This window comes from Carassius carassius, chromosome 38 (genome assembly GCF_963082965.1).
Source record: "Carassius carassius chromosome 38, fCarCar2.1, whole genome shotgun sequence".
Taxonomy (NCBI): Eukaryota; Metazoa; Chordata; class Actinopteri; order Cypriniformes; family Cyprinidae; genus Carassius; species Carassius carassius.
Window position 1 is genome coordinate 10,947,017 of NC_081792.1, and position 20,381 is coordinate 10,967,397.

At 35.6% G+C, this 20,381-nt stretch overlaps 2 protein-coding genes across 2 annotated transcripts in view; both read right to left on the reverse strand.

The window, feature by feature from the left end:
* Positions 1-10,675: 10,675 nt before the first annotated feature.
* LOC132119296 (plasmalemma vesicle-associated protein-like) lies at positions 10,676-14,902 on the reverse strand. The gene is made up of 5 exons (XM_059529135.1): positions 13,878-14,902; positions 13,513-13,597; positions 12,740-13,428; positions 12,525-12,605; positions 10,676-11,124 (listed from the first exon to the last, which is right to left on the reverse strand). Exons 1-4 carry the CDS (start codon positions 14,265-14,267, stop codon positions 12,534-12,536), a joined length of 1,236 nt encoding a protein of 411 aa, XP_059385118.1. The 5' UTR covers positions 14,268-14,902; the 3' UTR covers positions 10,676-11,124; positions 12,525-12,533.
* Positions 14,903-16,979: 2,077 nt separating this feature from the next.
* The window catches only part of LOC132119002 (BRISC and BRCA1-A complex member 1), a 4,440-nt gene continuing 1,038 nt past the window's right edge, over positions 16,980-20,381 (reverse strand). Inside the window, exons 4-9 of the mRNA XM_059528743.1 lie at positions 20,248-20,368; positions 18,993-19,071; positions 18,848-18,872; positions 18,629-18,758; positions 17,659-17,745; positions 16,980-17,581 (exon numbers count right to left, since the gene is read on the reverse strand). Of these exons, the coding sequence (XP_059384726.1) occupies positions 17,381-17,581; positions 17,659-17,745; positions 18,629-18,758; positions 18,848-18,872; positions 18,993-19,071; positions 20,248-20,368 (643 nt within the window). The 3' untranslated portion in view covers positions 16,980-17,380. The remainder of the gene's footprint in view (positions 17,582-17,658; positions 17,746-18,628; positions 18,759-18,847; positions 18,873-18,992; positions 19,072-20,247; positions 20,369-20,381) is intronic.

Genomic DNA, 20,381 nt, shown 5'->3' on the forward strand with positions numbered 1-20,381 from the left:
GCTTTTTCGTTTTTTTAAATTGAAAACCTAAAAATGTAATTACTGTAACACAATAATAAAAATATATACCGTCACGCATTATAGGAAAATTTACTTATTACTAACTAACAAGGTATTTATTGCAGGGCATGAAATAAATGTGTTAATGTTGTTGAAAGGTTAAAGACGTTTAACTTATTTTAAGATTGTAGAGTCAAAAGTCCATGAGTGATTATGCAGTATATCTGTTTATGAAAAATTATGAAATATACACTACTGATCAAAAGTTTAGATTGAGAATTTTTTCACCAATGCTGCATTTATTTTATAAAAAATACAGTTAAAACAGTAATATTGTGAAATATTATTACAATTGAAAATAACTGTTTTATATTTTAATATATATATAAAAATGTTATTTATTCCATTGATGACAAAGCATAACATTTCAGCAGTCATTACTTTTTGGTGCCCAAGAAGCATTCATAATTATCAATGTTGAAAACAATTATCAATTTTGTGCTGCTTTCTAATTTTGTGGAAACTGATACATTTTTTTTTCAAAATTCTTTGATGAATAGAAAGTTCAAAAGAACAGCATAGAACTCTTTTGTATCATTATAAATGTTTTTTTTTTTTCACTTTTGATCAATTTAATGTATCCTTGCTTAATTAAAAGTGTTGATTTCTTTCAAAAAAATATTTCTGACTGATGCCTGAACTTTTAAACAGTAGTGAATATCGAATATAAATGACGTATTAATTCTGGTATGACACATTCCACTCGTCACTCATTCAGATCCTGCAGTGGAGAGTTTCACATTCACAGGGTCTTGCTGTCATTAGTGGAGTCTTACATGCACCTGGTATATGAGAGACAGATCAGCCATCATTGTCCCGAATTGTTCTGAAATGTTTGTGTCTGTAAACCCTCTATATGTATTTTATCATCAGAAATCTATATTGCAAAAAGCTAGTTGAATCATCATTTCAACACTAGATGGCAGTATCTGTGTTATGCTTGGAAATATCAAGCTTTTATTTAATATGCATGTAGCAAGCATTCACTCATTCGTTTCTTCTTTTAAGTGAAGTAGTACTTTATTAACTTATAGTCCTTATCTGAAAATATTATAAAATGTAAATGTTTCTAAACCTGCAGAAGTGGGCGAGTTTACCCGACAGGGGTTCTTTGCGGGAAAATTGGACCTTACTGAAGTAGAGGGTCTAGGTTAATTGATCCATGCAGCGATACCAAGACTGGAGCATTCAGCTTAAATGAGTGAGTAAAGGGTTGATCAGGAATATCTCTTGTTTTTAGAAAATTATTTACGGCCCAGTCTTGGTCATCTGACCCACATATTAACATTGTTTTCCACTTGCTGCTTCTGTGTTACAAAAATATTGCAGAAGCAACCTAAATTGCTTTAACATATTTATCAGTAAAGGGGACAGGAAATTCCAGACAGATGCTATATACATGCATATTGTGGGAACTGTTAAAGGAACACTCCACGTTTTTTGAAAATAGGCTCATTTTCTAACTCCCCCTGAGTTATTGCTGCAACTACACAAACTAGCTGGGGACTATTTTCAGGAGTAATATCACTGCGCCTGATGAACCCATGGTACGGCAGCAAAGTTCCTTAAATATTACGCCAGAATCCTAACCATAGCGGACTTGAAAAATCGCAACTTTTCATTTTCCATTAGTCTTAGTACTTGGTGTAACTACAGAAGAGTAAAGTTTTAAATAAGAAAAATATAAAAACTCTTTGGTCATTTTTGAGCGAGATGCTAACGGTCTAATCAGATTCAATGATCTATGCTAAGCTAAGCTAAAAGTGCTACCACCAGACCCGGAGATCGGCTGAATGGATTTGAAAACGGTAAAACCCAACTGTTTAACTCTAGGGGAGTTGGAAAATCAGCCTATTTTCAAAAAACGTGGAGTGTTCCCTTCAGTGGTGTACGTGTTTGACACCCATCCATTAGGAAATCATCAGAGCTGCAAACAAAACAGAACTGTATTATCCTTGTAACTTGCATTCAAATATAAAGCTCTGTCATGAAACTCTAGATAACTCAGTCTGATGTAATCATATCATCATTCACATAACACAGCTGATTGGTTTCTTTCACATCAGCAGCCAATGAGCTTGCTGCTCTACATTCAAATACTTGGCTAGTGTTAGCAGTTGCAGTGCACTTCAGAAACCTCCACCTTCCCCAGCTCCACCTGTATAGATCTGTTTTGGGGTAATTTTTGTGTTGTTAAATATGGGGATTATTTCATTTATGTTAGATGTGATATATATTTGAGGGCCAAAGATGAAAATGGATATTAGGCATCAAAACAATAAAAGTTCAATACAGCTTTAAATTTAGCTGTTTTTCTGTACATTAGAATGTCATTTTTATTTTTATTTTATATTAAAAACTAATTAGTATCGTAGATTTTTAACGTGATTTACAGAAGACACCCATTAAAATAGAATTCAGTCTAATAATAGTTTATCTTGTCCGGTATATTTAGAAAAAGATGGCATTGTCGTTTTAAATCTTTACCAATCTTTGCCGATATCCTTCAAACCACAAGTTTTTTTTTTTTAGTTTTTAATTATTTACAATAGAATTAATTTTGTATGATCACTTTTTCTTTATATATTTTAATGAGTACAGGTCAAAATATATTCAAATAGAAACCAGTTATTTTAAATCGTAATTATATTTGACAATAGTACTGTTTTTACTGCATTTTTACAGCATTGGAGAATATAAGAGACTGCTTTCAAAAACACAAAAGATCTCACAGATCCCAAATCTTTAAATGTTTTTCATCTAGCAGATGATAAAACAGGTGAAAAATGTTGGCCACACAAAACACACTAGTAACTGTATATCAGCCACTGAGAACACTTTTACAACCACATTGCAGCTCTCTGACAAACACATACAGCACACTAGCTATTAAATAGTATGTAAGGAACATAGCACCCAGTTTTCGCATTCTTCTCCTCATTTTGTAATGCAAAAAAGTAATAAAGTTTGATTAATAGAGCAGTTAGAGGGATCTGAAACTCTGGAGCACATCTAACTAAACACATACAAAAATATACATATGCTATTGGTAATAGGAAAAGTCCTGTTTTCCTTCTACTGTGAGGCTGAGTGGGCTGTTCATGTGATTTAATGTACAAGCCAATAGAACACTTGTCATAAGTGTGTCCATCTGAGAGGTTATTATTTTTTTCTTTTTAATAATTCCAGAATTGACTGTTAGATTGTGCAGTGTTGTCTCTCTATCACGGATGGTGTCCATCTATTGTTTGTGTGTAAGAGCGTGTGGACTGCTTGAGTCAGTGAGGAGCAGAGAGCAGGAGACAGGACATCCTGAGCGGGGTTTGTGCCAAGCCATCAGAGCCCTCAGGACCCAATGTGATGTCGGTTAATGGTTTGTGTAAAGACTGGAAGGAGGTTTTTACTAACAAGCTCCAAGGAGTGTAATTCTGGAAATGAACCAGATTAATTTTAATATTCTGGACAAGAACAGGATTTAGAATAAAATGTAAACAAAAAGAAAGTTATGGTGAAAAAGGTGACAGACAACTGTTGTCCAAGCTTTAGTGAGTCTCTAAAAACACTCTGTGGAAGTCTGACTAAGTTGGCGCATGTTGGGGCATTCATCGACCTCAGTAAGGATGAACTCATACAGGACTGAGTCTTAAATGACGGTACGTCTCCTCGGATGGATCAGTATAGTCACTGATTCATTTCCAGAATGATTTGTGAGACTTTCCTGTTAGTATTGACCTCAAAGAAACCACAGAGAAGGAATCAAAACCTTTTAAAGTCACATTGAGAGGCCACTGACATTGCCGTAGTGCCTGAAGAATGCTCCTGCCAACATTTGACCAACTTCATTCAAAAAAGTTTGGTTGTTATATTTACATTCGAGTCTGTTCCTCTGCAGAATAGAGGGATCTCAGTGTGCGTCACAAACCATCTCCTTCCTCTGAGAGGTACAGATGGGCTTTAAAGTCACTAATAGAGGTCATGAAAAATAGCGTTTACACTGACACACTTCTAGTGTGCCAAAGCTCTATGGTTTTGTATAATGTATAGTATAAATATTATTTTTATCCTTGTATTTTAAAGACACAAAGCCCATCAGTTATTTGAGCAGACTTTTTTTTACATTTTTTTTTTATAATTTTGAGTTTAAGTCATTAATGCTGACAGAATAAAATTTGCCATAATTGTGTATTTTTATTGGAATTTTAGTATTTCACTCTCATTTTCTTTCATAAATCTATTTTGCACTAGGTACAAAAATAGTAACACTCAGGACCTTAACGACAAAAATGTCCAATTTAAAACCAATTAAAAATATCAATATTTAATCACAGTGCTATTTAGTCATGAAATCATGCATTCTTTGTTAATAGACTTTAATTCTTTTGACAAGGTGTCGAAATTTGGACTGTTTTTATTTTTTTACTATTTTCCACCCTATAGCACCATTTTATCAGCTTTGGTCATTTGGCTTCTACCAAAACAACAGATGAGTATGTGCTGAAAGATTTTATTGGCTGTACAGCCTTTGATTTCAGAGTAATGGATATGGGAAGTGTTTTGTTTTCCCTAGTGCATTATTGTTTACTTAAAAACTATGCACTATTATATTGTTAGTTGCTTTTAATGTTTTGTCCAACTGTCTGTGAGGTTGGGATCATGCAATTAAAAACCACTGGGTTTCAAGCTTTTTAATGGCAAAAATGCCAGCTTTATATGTTCCAGTATCATGTATGAAAGCTGTGATCATTTTTTTATTCATTTGGGCAAGTTATTCTGCATCAGATCAGGTTTCTGTATGTATGGGAATATCATGTTTTTACTTAAAAACAGATTTTTGGTACAACGTGTCACATTGTCCTATGACAGAAGGTTAATGGTTGTGCTAAATGAACATATTATCATGCATACTCATACTGTACGGCCTTTAATGATGTTTATCTCTGACCTCTGACCTCTTCAGTAGCAGAAAGGGATGTCTGGATATCACTGAACTTCCTGCTCTGAATTACCCCACATTCATCAGGCCTGTTATTGCTTGCGGCCCAGCTTGGCTGATTTCTGGTGTATAGTGAATAATTTAATGAAGCATTTTTTGAATTCAGTTACTGAGTGAGAATTCATCATGTCAGCGTGAATTCAGCAATTGAAGAATTGAGGTGCGGCAAACAAGAAATGTAACTTTTGTTGATTATAGTATTACATAAATAAACACTTAAAGGAAGTTCACACAAAGAGCACTTGAGTGAAACTGGCCTCTTCCTTCCAGTGGACATATGGAAATATACTCTAATACCAGACTCTACCAGAATGGCAACAACAGAGAAGCGTTTCTTCAAACTTTCATCCTCTCAAGAGAGCTGCAGAGCACAGCAGTGCCTTAGAGCGGTTTATTGTGTTGATTTATGTGCAGTTATTTCAGTTCAGCGATGAGCAGCAGAGAACAAAAAACAAAAGGACGGGAGCTGCTGAAGTTGTCTTATTCAAAGTGTGTTATTTATTGGTGTATTATTATATAGTTATATAATTCCATAGCTAACATACCATTAATAGGACAAGAGATAATTAGATAATAATTCAGTGATAAGGTGCCCTGCTAATGAACGAAACATTTTTAAGATCTTGCCTATTTGTTTGCTTGTTAAAGAACTTACATTTCTAAATTCACTTCCTGAAAGGATTGTTCATTTTGACAGAAACAAGAATTATCGGTTTTTAAGAGCATTTTTTTTTTATTGATGCATACTTTAAGGAGATCCCAAAAATTCAGGCACCTTCACCTGAACTAGACAACTGGAAACTCCAGGAGTTGTTGTTGGCTGTTACTTCAGTAAAACAGGCATTTGCTGCCTTCACTTTAGCTTCAAAGTTGGTGAACTTTGTTTATGTATATCTATTGCACACATCTAATTTTAAGGTTATGTTCCTTATCTCATTAAAAAAAATGCATATGTTCCTGCAAATGCATATTATTTGCCCATCACCATAACACTGCTCAGCCAGATGTCACGTTTACAGGATGTGAACTTTGTGTTGTTTTTGTGTGCTTGCAATCATCACATTTTAAATATAGTAAATCTTGGTTTTCTCGAAGTCTTGTGCATCTCCTTTGATAAAACTTTTGCCCTCCATCCTGAGAAATTATAGATTTCTGAGAAGACAGAGTCTAAGAACAAAATGTCTCATCTCAGATCTTAAAGGAGAAATCAACGTTTATTGTCCTTGGAAGGGCCTTATGAGCATTGCCATATGGCAAGCATTTTTAACATTTAATCTTTAAAATGTATAGTATTTATTCTCATGCTATTAGTATTAGTTTATCTGTTCCATTAAAGGTGGGGTAGGCGATTTATGGTAGCCAATGCTGACATTTGAAATGCACTGCCACTTTTTAATATTCCTTCATGTAGCTCTGTGACACTCTACAGAGAGGTTTTGGACATTGCTCTACTCAGGAATACAAAATCAGAATGTGTGCTGCTCTTAAGTTTATTTATTGCATCTGCACTGCCACTTTAATTTTCCTTCATGTAGCTCTGCGACACTCTACAAAGACATTTTAGACACCGCTCTACCCCAATAATCATATTAGTACCTCAGGACTCTTAACACTGTCTACCTTTATGGTAACTGTTACTGCCACTTATTTGTATATAATGCTCTGTTCTTGCCTGTTCTGCCTATGGTCACTGAAGTCACTTAAAAAATTTCAGTGCTCTCCATGTACCTCTATGTCTGTTTATGTCCTGTTATTGTCACTGTATATCTGAGCCTCGTCACAAGCATTTCAATGCCCAGTTTTAACTATGCAAATGACAAATAAATGCCTCTTGACTCTTGAAATCACAGAAACAAACATGGCCCTACCCCAAAATGGTCTTGCCCCTATTTTAATAGCTCCACCAGACACATACTTACACAACCCAGGCAACGATTAGTTCTGTAAAACAAAGCAAAACCTATGTTAAACCATGTCTACACTGGATATACTATAGAACTCATTATAACCAGTGATGCTGTCTACATCATATATATATATATATATCGATCCTGACCGTTGAGATCGGCTCGAGACATGCCAAATATTTTGTGATTGTTCCTTGAAACATTTCTTGTATTTCTAATCACAACTGATTTTTTTTTACTCATCTTATGTTATAACTAATCTGAATGCCCACTGTAGAGTTCAATAAAAAAAATGTACTAGTAGAATAAAATAAAAATGTACTAGTATCATTTGGCATAAATCTAATGAACAAGTATTAGTATCTTTAAAAAAATGAATGGAATGGATACAGGTAGCTAAAAAAAAAAATACTAGTAGCATGAAAATAGATTGAAGTATGTTTTATAGATTAAATGTTAAAATGGCTTGCCATACACTAATGATAGATAAGTCACTAGTCAATATTGAAATAAGTACCAGTATCTTTTTAATAGGTACTAGATTATGAATTAGTTCCAGTATCTAATAATACGTTTTAGCTTCTACTGAATAAGTATTAGTATCTTTAAAAATCTATAGGGACACCACAGACAGCGTGGAGCAGGAGGGCGTCCGGCGCGCCCGTCTGCGGTATGTATTTACAGACACGTGTGGGAAAATCAAGGTAGAATAAACAGTGAGGCATTTTTGTGCAAACATTCCAAAGTGAAAAATATCGCCATCCTAAAAATGTCCTGTAGAGGGGAAATATATCTCAAGATTTTTTGCCACTCATTGTGCTGTGTGAGGGGAAATGATCTGTTTATTTACAGATTTAGATATAGGTGTGTGTGTCATTTTTCACGATTGAATAAACACGGGAGGTTATGCAATCATATAATGAGTTTAGGTATATAACGTTTGCAGAAAAAGAGGTGGCAGATTTAATGACAACTAAAAATTATGTAGTTATGTAAAATAAATAAATTAAAGAGTGAGATATCATGTTACAAGAGAAGTTTGTTAGGTTTAAAACAAAAGTTAGTTGCCATATTTGAATTAGAGAAAAACTGTCTAAAATTTTTTGTTAGTTTGTTTGTTTGTTCATTGAATCAGGGAAAATACACATGTTGATTACAGAAAATGCAGATTTAGCCAGAGTAGCTATTTTTCATCTGTAAGTCCAGAGTTCATTTTAAACAGTAAAATTCCTAAAAATGTTCACAATTTTTTATTTTTATTTTTTATTATTTTTTTTAGATAAACCACATTATATCTTTTCATTCTGGCGGATGTCTGTTCCAGGGTTCCTCTAAAGGCAAAAAAATTACTGACTTCAAATTAGAGATAAATAATCAATTTAATCAGTTTCTTTTTACTGACATGCAAACCTTTCACACTTTCACACATGTTCTACAACTATTTTTTAAACTACACGTGAGCAACACATCAAATTTTATAGAAAAACGTTACAATTAATTTAGATAATTTAGACCAGTGGTGCCAAATCTTTTTAATCTGAAGAGCCAAAATTTGATTTTAGTTTTAATAGTGCATATTAGAACAAATTATTTATGAATAATTCTATCATAATAAAAAGTTATAGCATTATTTATTTGCGGTTATCCTTTTTTAAGTTTTATTTTATCTAATGCAGTAGTATTCAAACATTTGTAAGCGTGCACAAAAATGTCCAAGTGCCATCATTGCACATTAGGCCCTCTTTGTCACAGTTTACCTTTGTGTGTCGTAGTGAATTATATTTTTCAGCATGTACAGTGTGCTGTGATTTATTAAAGGGATGGCATAGACAGGAAGTGGCCACTTTGTTTCTACAAGGTCAAAGGTTATAAGATGCTGACCAGGCTCAGGAAACAGACTTAAGAAATGACCATCCGCTGCTACCCACAGGGTCTTTCGTGGTCATCGATTTGATGCAGCTTCCTTCAGAGCGCCAGCTAGTGTCCGTCTTCCTCAGCGGACACTTGAAGAGTATCCTTCAGCACTCATCTCACAGGAGGAGGTGCATCCTGATCCTCAACAAAACTGACCTCATCTCCGCTGAGCACAAGCACAGCACCCAGGCGGAAATAAATCTCATTTAATAACCAAATGTATTTGATAATCAAAACGGACTTAAATTACAGTTTTTATGTCATTAAAATAAAGAAATAACATAATTATGTTTCTACTTCAGTTTGTTGTTGAAATATAAACACTTAAACGGTGACTGGAATAAAAACTTATTTATTCAAACATACATTTAATAATGAAGACAACAGGTTAAGTAAAAAAAAAAAAAAAAAAAAAAATATATATATATATATATATATATATATATATATTTAGTAAAATGCTCCTTTCTAGAGTTATTTTTTCTAGCTGACTATCAAGTAAGTGGTTCTGTTTCTTTCAACACCTTCTGATGTTCACATCTATTTCTTGCTATATCTAGTAGTAAACTGGAAGAAATGATCGGTTTGACCCACATTTATTGTTTGGAGTTTGTGTGTGTGTGTGTGTGTGTGTGTGTGTGTGTGTGTGTGCGCACACTTTGGATGGGTTGAATGCAGAGCACGAATTTGGAGTATGGGTCACCATACTTGGCTGAATGTCATGTCATGTCACTCACATAGCTGGCAGGTTTACCTGTTGTAGCTTATCTACAAATAAGCATCAAAAACTCTTTTTAACATCTGACGAGTCTCTGAATGGGTGGTAAAAATCACAGGAATAAATTGCTTTTTAAAATATTTTAAAAGCCATTTCCTAAAATGACCTGCATCTGTCCAAACAGTCACCAAAAGAACGCACTGTAACCGGAGAAATGTGTCATTTTTTTATTGTATATAGTAGGTTATAGAGTCTCAAATCTCGGCTCCCCCAAAAACAATTAAATGTCCTCCCAATGGCTCTATTTAAAGGCATGACTTCACACTCGCCTTGGCAGGAGGCGTTCTTATTTGTTCTGGGCACACTGAGCTCAAACACGCTGGCTGCGCACAGTCTGATGCAGCTGAGCATTCTCTGTGTTCAACTGTCCCGGCGGTTTAGGAAGGACGTGTTCAGAAACGGTCCCCACGGCCCTTTGTTCTCCTGTCAATCTGACATTCATTTAAATGTTTATGTGTGCTTGCTGAACTCTTCACCCGTCTGACGACATCGGGGTGCAAGGAGCGGTGCGCAGCATGCTGTACCTTCTGCCTTCCTCTCATTCATGACGCTGTTGAGCTGTTGTTTCTGCTGATTAGTGGGGTTAAAAAGGTCCCATACATTTCACTGGCCTGTATTAGGTTGGAGAGGCCAAAATGTTCAGAAGGAACTGCCTTGAAACATACAGATTCCTTCATAATGATGTTATAAATCTAATAGAGAATGCACACCAAACCCAAAAACTGAATCTTTAAATTGTAGCATATATCATCAGAAGGCATGTTTATTATTTTACAAAGATTTTGTTATTATCAGTCACATTTAGTTGGCCAGTCTTTGTTACACAACATCATAATGCAAAAGTGCATGCAGCTGTGTCCAAAAAATAAATACAATTTTTTATTTTTATAAAACATATTATATGATCAGCTTTGATTAGTGAGTTGGAAATTTTTAATATTTCTTCATTTTATGTCATAACTTTCCTTTGTTTAAAGTACAAGTTTAGTAAAAGAAAAGAAAAAGGGAGTTGCTTTTAAAGCCAATTTATTTATTCAAGACAGTCAGACCAACATGTAAAAACAAAAATACTGTTAAAGGACATTAAAATCTGTTCAAACAAGTAATTGTTGAAACATAATTATGTGTAAAGAATATTATATACATCATAGCACATGTGGAATATTAACAGAAAAATTGTATTTAATAGTAATTGTCTGCTTGTAGGAAAGCAAGTCTCACATTTTTAGGTCCGCACCTTTCTAAATAACTGAATCGGACCTCAGAAGCACATCATGTCATGCAAGTTCACAGCCCATGATGCTGAAACACAACTATACAATGAACTAAACATTAGAGTGCATGTGCATTTACAGCGATCCGCAGTGACAACATTATTTACTAAACAGATCACAGGCTCAAAATCAGGAAACTCCCGCACAAACTCAGAGTCCGCCCTTGGGATTCAGATCATTCCCTTCTCCACACCCAGCCTGCGGAAAAGAGTGAAAACAATAAAAAAGACATTCTGAATGACTGGGTGTAATGTGTAATTAACACAAGTCCTTCAAACATCGAAACCTTAATAGTACTTGATCAAAACATTTAATATTTTCAAATTATATGCAACTGTTTGACTTGTAATATAGCACTTATCACAAAGTATTGCATGTTTTGTTTCAGATGTTAATGATCAGTCCTCTGTTTGAGCTCTGAAGGTCATGGGCACATTTTTAAAGGTGTTTTTGTGCCCTTGAAGTGGGACAAAACTATAAGAAGTTCGTTCCAAATAAGTGAGGTAGTAAAGTATACATACAATGGTCAGTCGACAGAAATCATTTCACTATATATAATCAGATGATCCTGAAAACTTAGTAAACGTACAAAAGCAGTCACTTTTGACTGGGGTGTTACCCTTTCACTTATGTACTATGTACACTTTATGTATTAATATGCACCCCTTTAGGGGTAATAAAAGTACAAAGGGTACTGCCCCAGGGATGGCTTTTGTATCTTTGTTCTGAGTGTGGGTTTGTAGTTAATTGTGTTGTCAGTTGTACCCTCATACACTAAAATACTATTTCCTATTCCCTATGTATTTACATACTTTCATGCGGTTTTGACAAAATGCCACACAGAGTGTTCAAGACAAGATACGAGTTAATAAGAGTTTTATTTGCCACAGCCTTCTCAATAGCTCAGGGGAATCCAGTCCTGCTTCTGGAGGGTCAGCTTTCAGCAAGGTTAATCAAACACACCTGAACCTGCTAAACAAGGTCTTCAGAATCACTAGAAACTTCCAGGCAGGTGTGTTACAGCTAAAATCTGCAAAGACCTCCAGAATTAGGTTTAGACACACCTGCAAGAGCTAAGCATATTAATTTACCTGCAATGTTGTCACAGTTCGATTCAAAATTAAAGTGACAGTGGTGTATGTCTTTGTGAAGGACCAATTGTGCTCCAACCCTAGTTAAAAGGAATCATTTACTCACATTCATGCCATTCCAGACCTTTAGTACTTTCTTCCTTACCAAACAGTTTCTGGTCTCCATTGACTTACATAGCATTGCTTTCCCATACTATGAAAGTCACTGGGGTCCAACAACTTTCTGGTTACCCATATTTTTCAAAATATGTTATTTTATGTTCAACAGAAACTCATATGGGTTTGGAACAATTGGGTGAACTATCCTCTTAAGGTCTTTAAGATTAATAGATACGTCCAGGCAGGTGGGGGCTAAACTCTGCTGGACGTTGGCCCTCCAGAAGCAGAATCGGACACCCCTGGTGTAGCATGTAACAAATGGACAGTAATGCCCTGCACCCTTCAAAGTGGGTAGGATCAAATGAATATTGAATTTCAAATGAAATCCTGGCCATGATGACTACTTACCTTTAGTGGTTAATGGCTCCTACCAGGTGCGGGGGGATAAAGGCCGGCTGTGCCAGGGGGTTGAAGACCAGCAGGTTTGGGCTGCATAAGCAGTAAAGATCGATTTAATTGCTGTACACCCTTCAGTATTCATACATGCACTTATCCTAAAAATGGCCATCATGGAAGATTTTCCAAATGTTAAGCATCATTACTCATCCCAGCGTAACTCCTACCTGTTGTACGCAGCCATTTTGCAACGATATAACTGTGGCGTCCTTCACTGCAAGCTTGGCTTCTACTAGTTCTTTGGCTTCCCTCAGTCTGTTTTGCTCCTTAAGAAGCTGCTCCAGTTGCTTATCATACTTCTGTTGGGCATCCTGCAGTTTTTTGCTGCTCTCCGTAGCCTCTTTTTCCCAATCCGTTTTGCACATGTCCAGTTCTGAAGTCAGTTCCCCATTCTGTACTTCCAGACGGCTGCTCTGTTTCTGAATGCTCGAGACCTTCGCTCCCACGCTGTCCAGGTAGCTCTGGAACTTGTCCTCCACCTGCCGAGAGAGGCTTGAGCAGTTGGAGCGAATCCTTTCCATCTGTTCTTCCTGTTTGGGGCAGGTGAGGTGAAACGTGACCGAGTTGGTAAAGAAGTTGTCGATTTTGGTCAGGAAGGCACTTGTGACCGTCTGGATGCCCTGGAGGGACACTGCAAAGTCTTCTTTGCATTTCTTGGTGTAAACATCAAGCTGGGATTTCAGACTCAGGTTTTCTTGTCTCAGCTGTATCACCAGACTATGATGTTCATTTTTATCCTTCACTGCATTGTCCAAGTCAGCTTTAAGGTACTCCACCGTTTGGCTGAAGTTATTCTTAAGGATTCCATATAGAACTTTCTGCTGTTCCAGAAGAGAATTTAGAGATTTTATTTCACCTGAGAAGAGAAAAGAGAGCCATGTCAACAGGACCGCCTCTGTGAATTAGATTCTTTATTGATTGATTGATTGATTACACTCACCGTTCTGATTGTTATTGCTTGGTGGACATGGGAGTGGAGTATTTCGAGTGCTCAAAAGCTTTATTTTACTGGCCTCACAAAGAGACTGTAAAACAGCCAATCAGAATCAAGCATGTAATTATTATTAGGGTTAGGCTTTCAAGATCATATTCAGAATATCTTAAAATTAACACCACACAAAAATGAAACTTCAGTCCTTATTTGCTCACCCGTCGTTGCAAACCTGTATGACTTACCTTCTTCTGTGGATATTTAAAAAAAAAAATTTTTGTTTGTTCCACAGAAGAACGTAAGTCATGCCAGTTTGAAACAACATGTGGGTGAGTAAATGATGATGACGACATACAAGCAAATAAAAGACTTACAAGAGACTTCTGCACGTTACTGCTCTTGATTGTTGTCAAGTTCAAGTCATTTTTCAGTTTTGCTATTTCTTTATCTGCTGCATCCTTCTCTCCAGTCTTTGCTTTGAGGGCACTGGTGAGGTCAGCTTTGTCTTTTCTGAGTTTGGTGTTGTCTGTGGAGAGCTTGTTAAAGGCCAGCTCCAGCTCTTCCACTCTCTTCTCCTCGGCGGTCTTCTCCGGCTGGCCGTACACCAGGAAGAGCACCAAACTGGCAATGATGAGGGACTGGATCAGAGACGAGAAGAAGAAGAGGATCCTCATGTAGTAGCCACAGCTTTTCCCCTTCTTCGCCTTGTGGATGTGTTTGGTCTCCAGTCCCAGAGTGGCCCGGGAGTAGCTGTTGTTGTACATTGCTGAGCTCCAGTTGTGGGAATGAGATGGACCTTCCGAGGATTTTGAGTCTAGAGGTTTGCGATGAGAAAATGATGGTCAAAAGGTTACCAGAATACCCTGGCACAGTTATGAGCAATGACATGTAAACAGTTCTACCAGGACACGGGGCGGGAGCTGTGTTTATAAATGCAGAGACACACCGTGACTCTTTCCGGACCCTACCCAGGAAAGCTCCAGAGGTTATCAGTACTTCACACTGAACCTACGGAGATCTCCAGAGATAAACAGAGCCAGAGCTCCTCCCTTACTTTCCCTCATAAATCACACCAAACCCCGACAAGGAATTCAGACCACCGTCGAACATCTAGATAGCACTTATTTCATAAGTTCATTGTGGGATTTGTCTTAAGCTGTTCTTGGCTTTCATATTACTGTTTCTCGATATTAGTTAATTAACTTTATATCAGCCATCATTTTGGAATAACCCACTATGGCCAAGAAAAACAATGTTCCTGCAAAGGACAAAAGCAGGTCCTTCCATCTCTTCCTGGATCAGATCAGATACATAAACACATGTGATCGAAACAACCCATCTGACACTGTTTCCTGCAGAGCCACATCGGTGGAGTCGGAGGGACAACAATGGTGACCTGTCATCCTCCTCACAGGAATGAATAACAAACTCTCCCAGAAATCCAGGAGGCGGCGATGACGCTCGCAGCTGAGAGTTGTGTCTGGGAGAGTGTGAAGAGGGGGCATAAAGTAAGTCAGGGGTTTTCCTGCAGCCCATTGTCTCCTTGCCAATCCACCCTCAACAGAAAGTCATTTACAGAGGGTTTTTGAAAGTTCTTAAAATTCCCTTAAAGAACGCAAACGAGCTTTAAGACAAAAACAGGAAGCTGAATCTGCAAAAGACAGCATAAAGACTATGAACTGTGGTTAATATAGGGCATTAGAGCAAGAGCTTAACAGATATTCATTACTCAAAGATTTTTTGCACACATTTTTAGCACTATCAAATATTAAAGTGATAGTTCACCCATAAATTAAATTTCTGTCATTTACTCAACCGAACAGTTGCTGGTAGCAATCGACCTCTATAGTATTGATCCATTTTTTTTTTTTTCATACTAGCAACTCTTTAACCCACATTCTTCAAAATATCTTCTTTTGTGTTTAACAAAGAAAGAAACTCATACAGGTTTGGAATAGCTTGAGGGTGAGTGAATGATGACAGAATTTTTTAATTTCTAAAGTTTCATTTTAAAGACCATTTCACTCAAAATTTCATTATTTACTCACTGTCTTCTCTGGAAAACAAAAGTTGAGCATTATTTCATACAGGTTTGGAACAACACGAGGGTGAGTTAATGTTGGGTAAAGAAAAAAAAAATCACATATTTGTGGGTACACTTATTAATCGCTCGTAAAAAAAAAAAAAGGTTCTTTATTCCCACATGAAAAAATACTATAGTAATTTATAGTAAATACTACAGTGTTTTTGAACCATAATATAGTAAAGAACTTGAGTTAATTTGGTGTGTTAATTCTATAGTTGCTGTGGTAATATAACAACTGTAATAATGTAAACAAACTTCTTTACCCAATACTGTACTAAGTTAATATTTTATATTATACTACAATACACTACAGCTTAGTGTAGTAAAAACTAAACAGTACAGTATTTATTACAGCTTATCAGTTCTCTATAGTTAATACTACAGTATTCTGTAGCATTCATTATAAAGTTTTGTAAATACTGTAATATATAGAGTATACTACACTTTACTAAAGCATGGTTCAAAAACACTACAGTATTTACTATAAATTACTCTAGTATTTTTTCACGTGGGTTGGCGTGCATGATTCTTTAGATCAAGGGTCTCCAAACTCTGAGACTTGAGCATCTTGATGGTTTCCCTCCATCCTTGTTTACAGTTTGGAACAAAATACTTATCAGTAATAAGGAGGTTTATGATTATTAACACAATAAAGGAGAAAAAATATGACCTGAACACTCCTCTGACTAATATTTGTGAACTTTTGTGCTGCTCAAATGCAGGACACAGAATCACAGATTCACATGCGTTTATGTGGTCAAAGAATCAAAACAAAGCGAGCTCTTCTTCTTCTTCTTCTCAGAAATAAACAGTTCCAGTTGAATGACTTTTATTTTCTTCAGCTGTACTCCTGCGGCCTCTTGTGGTCACAATTGCATTGCTGCTTTAATTTTCCCATCAAGTTTTTTTTTTTTTTTTGCGGTCATAAAAGTATAATGTATCTTTAGTGGATATTACATATTATTCTTCAAGACATATTTTCCTCCCTTGCTTGTAAATCCATGTCACCAAAATCTAGATATTATTATCAGTACAAGTAGTTCTATAATGTTTTTTTTTTTTTTTGCGTCTAACCCTAATGTTAAATACACTGGCCCTGTCCAATACTTTATTAACAGGATACACATTTAGTACAGTATATAATAATGCAGTGTAGCACAAATCCATACATCAGGGTTTAAGTGGAATATATAAACCAATAATATTGCTTTTCACTTTCCAGTCAAATTATGAACAACATCAAGCCCCGCCCACTTTTCATTTTTTTTTTTTTTTTGAAAATGTCTTGCGGTTGTCTTCTAAAACAATATTGTCCACAGCTACACTGTTTCTCAACCATAATGTGTTTTGGTTCATTTTTGAGGCACCCATGTAGCAAATGAGTCTCACAGAGTATTTATATTTCATTTATTTGACATGAGTGAGTAAACATTATTTATTAGATGCTGTCCACATGAGCTCTCACTAAACCATTAGCACATTAAAGATCCAGCCAATGGATCATTCACATGAGCTCATCTGTGAATCTCTCCCTTCACACCACGTCTTCAGAAACCAGAACATTTATAGCTGACATCCTCAAAACTAATTGGTTTGCTCTAATCAACGTTTCCACAGCAGGGTCTTAAGCTAGTGTGGTTATAGCTGCAGTGCTAAATTAAGACACGGAAGTTTTCTAAAGTAATAAAAGAGGCATTTCCAGAACAGAAACAGTGGACAAGGCCGTATATGTATGCAGTTGTCCACAGGTCAGTTTTCAGTCTGTGGTTATGAATCCAGGAGAGGTGAGTGTCACACCGTGGCCTCGTTCTCTTGCGTGTCTTCGTCCTCCAGCAGACTGTAGGACGCGTGGCTCTGGAAGGGTCTCTGCAGCGGGTGGCACAGCAGCTTGGCCATGCAGTTGTGCAGCTCAATAGCAGGACCACACAGGGACACCTCGAAGCGGTAACACATTCCCTTCGAGTCCAGCTCGTTGAAGGAGGCGTACACGTCCTGACAACACACACACAGACTTTCAGCACCTCTTTATAAAACTGAACATCTATAACTCAATCACAGGATGCTCAAACCTTCCAGCTAGTGTCTTCTGTCTGTTCTTCAGCTCCATTATGAAGATACACAACATCAAAGAAGAAATAAGGAGACTGTAGCATTTTCTGGAAAGAAAGAGAATATGCAGCATTACTCGTTTGAGGAAAACACTGTTCATTTACTATCATTAAGGTAGTAGTATATTTTTGTTAATATTTTCTCATTTCATGTTAATTTTAGTCATTTTTTTTAAAATAAATGTTTATATAGTTTTATTAATTTTTATTTGTTTTAGTTATTTGCCTTTGTAGTTTTTTTATGAGTATACAAAATTTAAATGTATTATTCTTTCAAGTATTGAGAATGTTTTTTTTTTAGGTTTTAGTTAACTATAACATCCCTGTATTGAACTAAATTTCTGAAGGATTAATTTTGTTTAAAGATGAACAATAAAGACTTTTTGTGTCCATACAGATTTCATATGGTTTTGAAAAACATACTATTTTCATTATAAAATAATCAGTTTAATTTTAACGAGTGTATAATTTTCCTTACAATTTGAATATATGTGGATGAACAGATCTTCATGATTATTTCCAAAAACGTATTTTAATATATATGTATTTCTTAAAATAAAAAGCATTTTAACCTACTTTCATTAATTAATTAATTTATATATATCTTTTTTTAAGGATTTGCACCACATGACATCCTGAACTCGGCTTAGACTTACACTCATGAAGGTTTATTGGGGTAGTCACTATGATATCACTTCATGTATGGTTTTTTTCTTTCTGTATATGTTTGCACACTGTTGGTTGCACCAAATGACTGATTCGGTCACATTTAGCACTGTTCTGCAAACTTTCACAGGTAAAGTCCAGCAATTCCTATAAGAATCCAACTTTTTGCATTATTTGGAAAAATTTCCCCCAGATTTCGATGTGATTGTAAAAAGTCTTCTTGTCATTGACTCATTGTATGTGGTAAGGTGTCAAACAAACTCACTTTGGCAGCATCAGAGGGGTTGAACTGAAGCATGCCAGCATGCCGGCTGAAGAGGAGGAGGGTCCGGATCACAAAAGGAGGCGGGATGGTCTGAATGTTCTCCACCTGAGGAAGTTCGATTTTCTGCAAACTACAAAAGAAGGAAAACATACAACTGAATGGGGGGATTTCAATCTATAGCAGTCTAATTATTGAACACAGAAGACAAAAACTACTCACATGAGATTGAGGAGATCTTCCAGATCTACAGGTAAAAGTTAAGGAAATGATTCATTCTCACCGCTTCCTCTGCATCCCTTATTAATGTGTATCTGGACCGACCTGACGTCACAAAAAAACAGCCTAACTCTCTAAATAAGGATACTGAAGGACTCGCAGACGTTGGTCTCCAGGTCGTACAGACAGCTGCACAGCTCTCGTGGATCAGACGTGAATCCTGATAACTGTGTGTGAAAGAGATGGTCCACACGAATGTCAAGCACCGATGCTCTGCGTCAGTCCTGTATCTGTTATTTCGGTTCTTTAACATGTACTCTTCATATTCATGCTGGTTTCATATGCTTTTGTAAAACATTTACACCTTTTTGTCAACAAAAAAAAAAAAAAAAAGAAAAAGAAAATACAGAAATTTTGCTCAGGCAACTAACTGAAATAAAGTTTCAATCGAAGTACCAACAATTACTAAACCTAAAACTGAAATAAAAATACATTAATATTTATAAAAATGAAAATGACATAGGCATATTAAATTAATAAAACTTAAACTAAAGTTGAAATGAAAACTAAATATAAAGAAGTAGAAGCAAGAAAAAAATATAGTAAATACTGTAATAGTATATAATTTTTTATTTTTTTAATAATGCTCGATGTAACCATCAAGTAAAAGCTATTTATCATATTTTCCATGCACAATGAATACATATATAAATATATAAGTTATATAAAAATATATTTTTTCTTCAGGGTAAAAATTTGAAATATTTTTGTTTTTGTAAATTCGTAACGTTATATCTGATATTTAGAGAGACTTATTGACCTTGACACACAGTCATGATCCTCTCTGTCTATAATATCAATAATAAGCAGTGAACAGTGTTCTTATTGTTAACTAAATTAAATTGAAAATTGGTTTTGGTCAATGAAATAAACCTGAAATTATATATATATATGTATATATATTACATGAAAAACTTAAATGTAAAACTACTAAACATGTTGCCTTGGCATCTCACTGAAATAAGTACAAAAAAAAATAAATACAAGATTCAAATTAAATTAAATCTACAAAGAAATATGAAAAAAATGGAAATGTCAAAAGCTTAAAACTAAATAAATTAACTAAAAATTAAATGAAAATATAAAATAAAAGCAAATAAATAAAAAGTACGAGTACAATAATAGTATATAAATAATAACACTGTCAGTAAACTATTTTGTTAAAGCATTTTCTATGAAATAATAAAACATATGCTTTTAAAGAATTAAATTATTTAAAAAAAATTCTGATTCAATTAATAGAACAAGACAAAGAAAGTGCATCATGTCACCGACCCATCCATCAACTACTCAAACCCAGATACGTTCAGTCACAGCGTGTTTTACTTTGAGAGTGTACTCACCCACATGGCATCATCGTTCACCACCACCAGAGCAAACTCATGCCTTTTGTCGATCTTGTGCTTGGTCCTCACAAACATCTCAATCATTTTCTGCGAAATATTTAAGGCGTTTGTCTTGGACCTGCAAATGCACA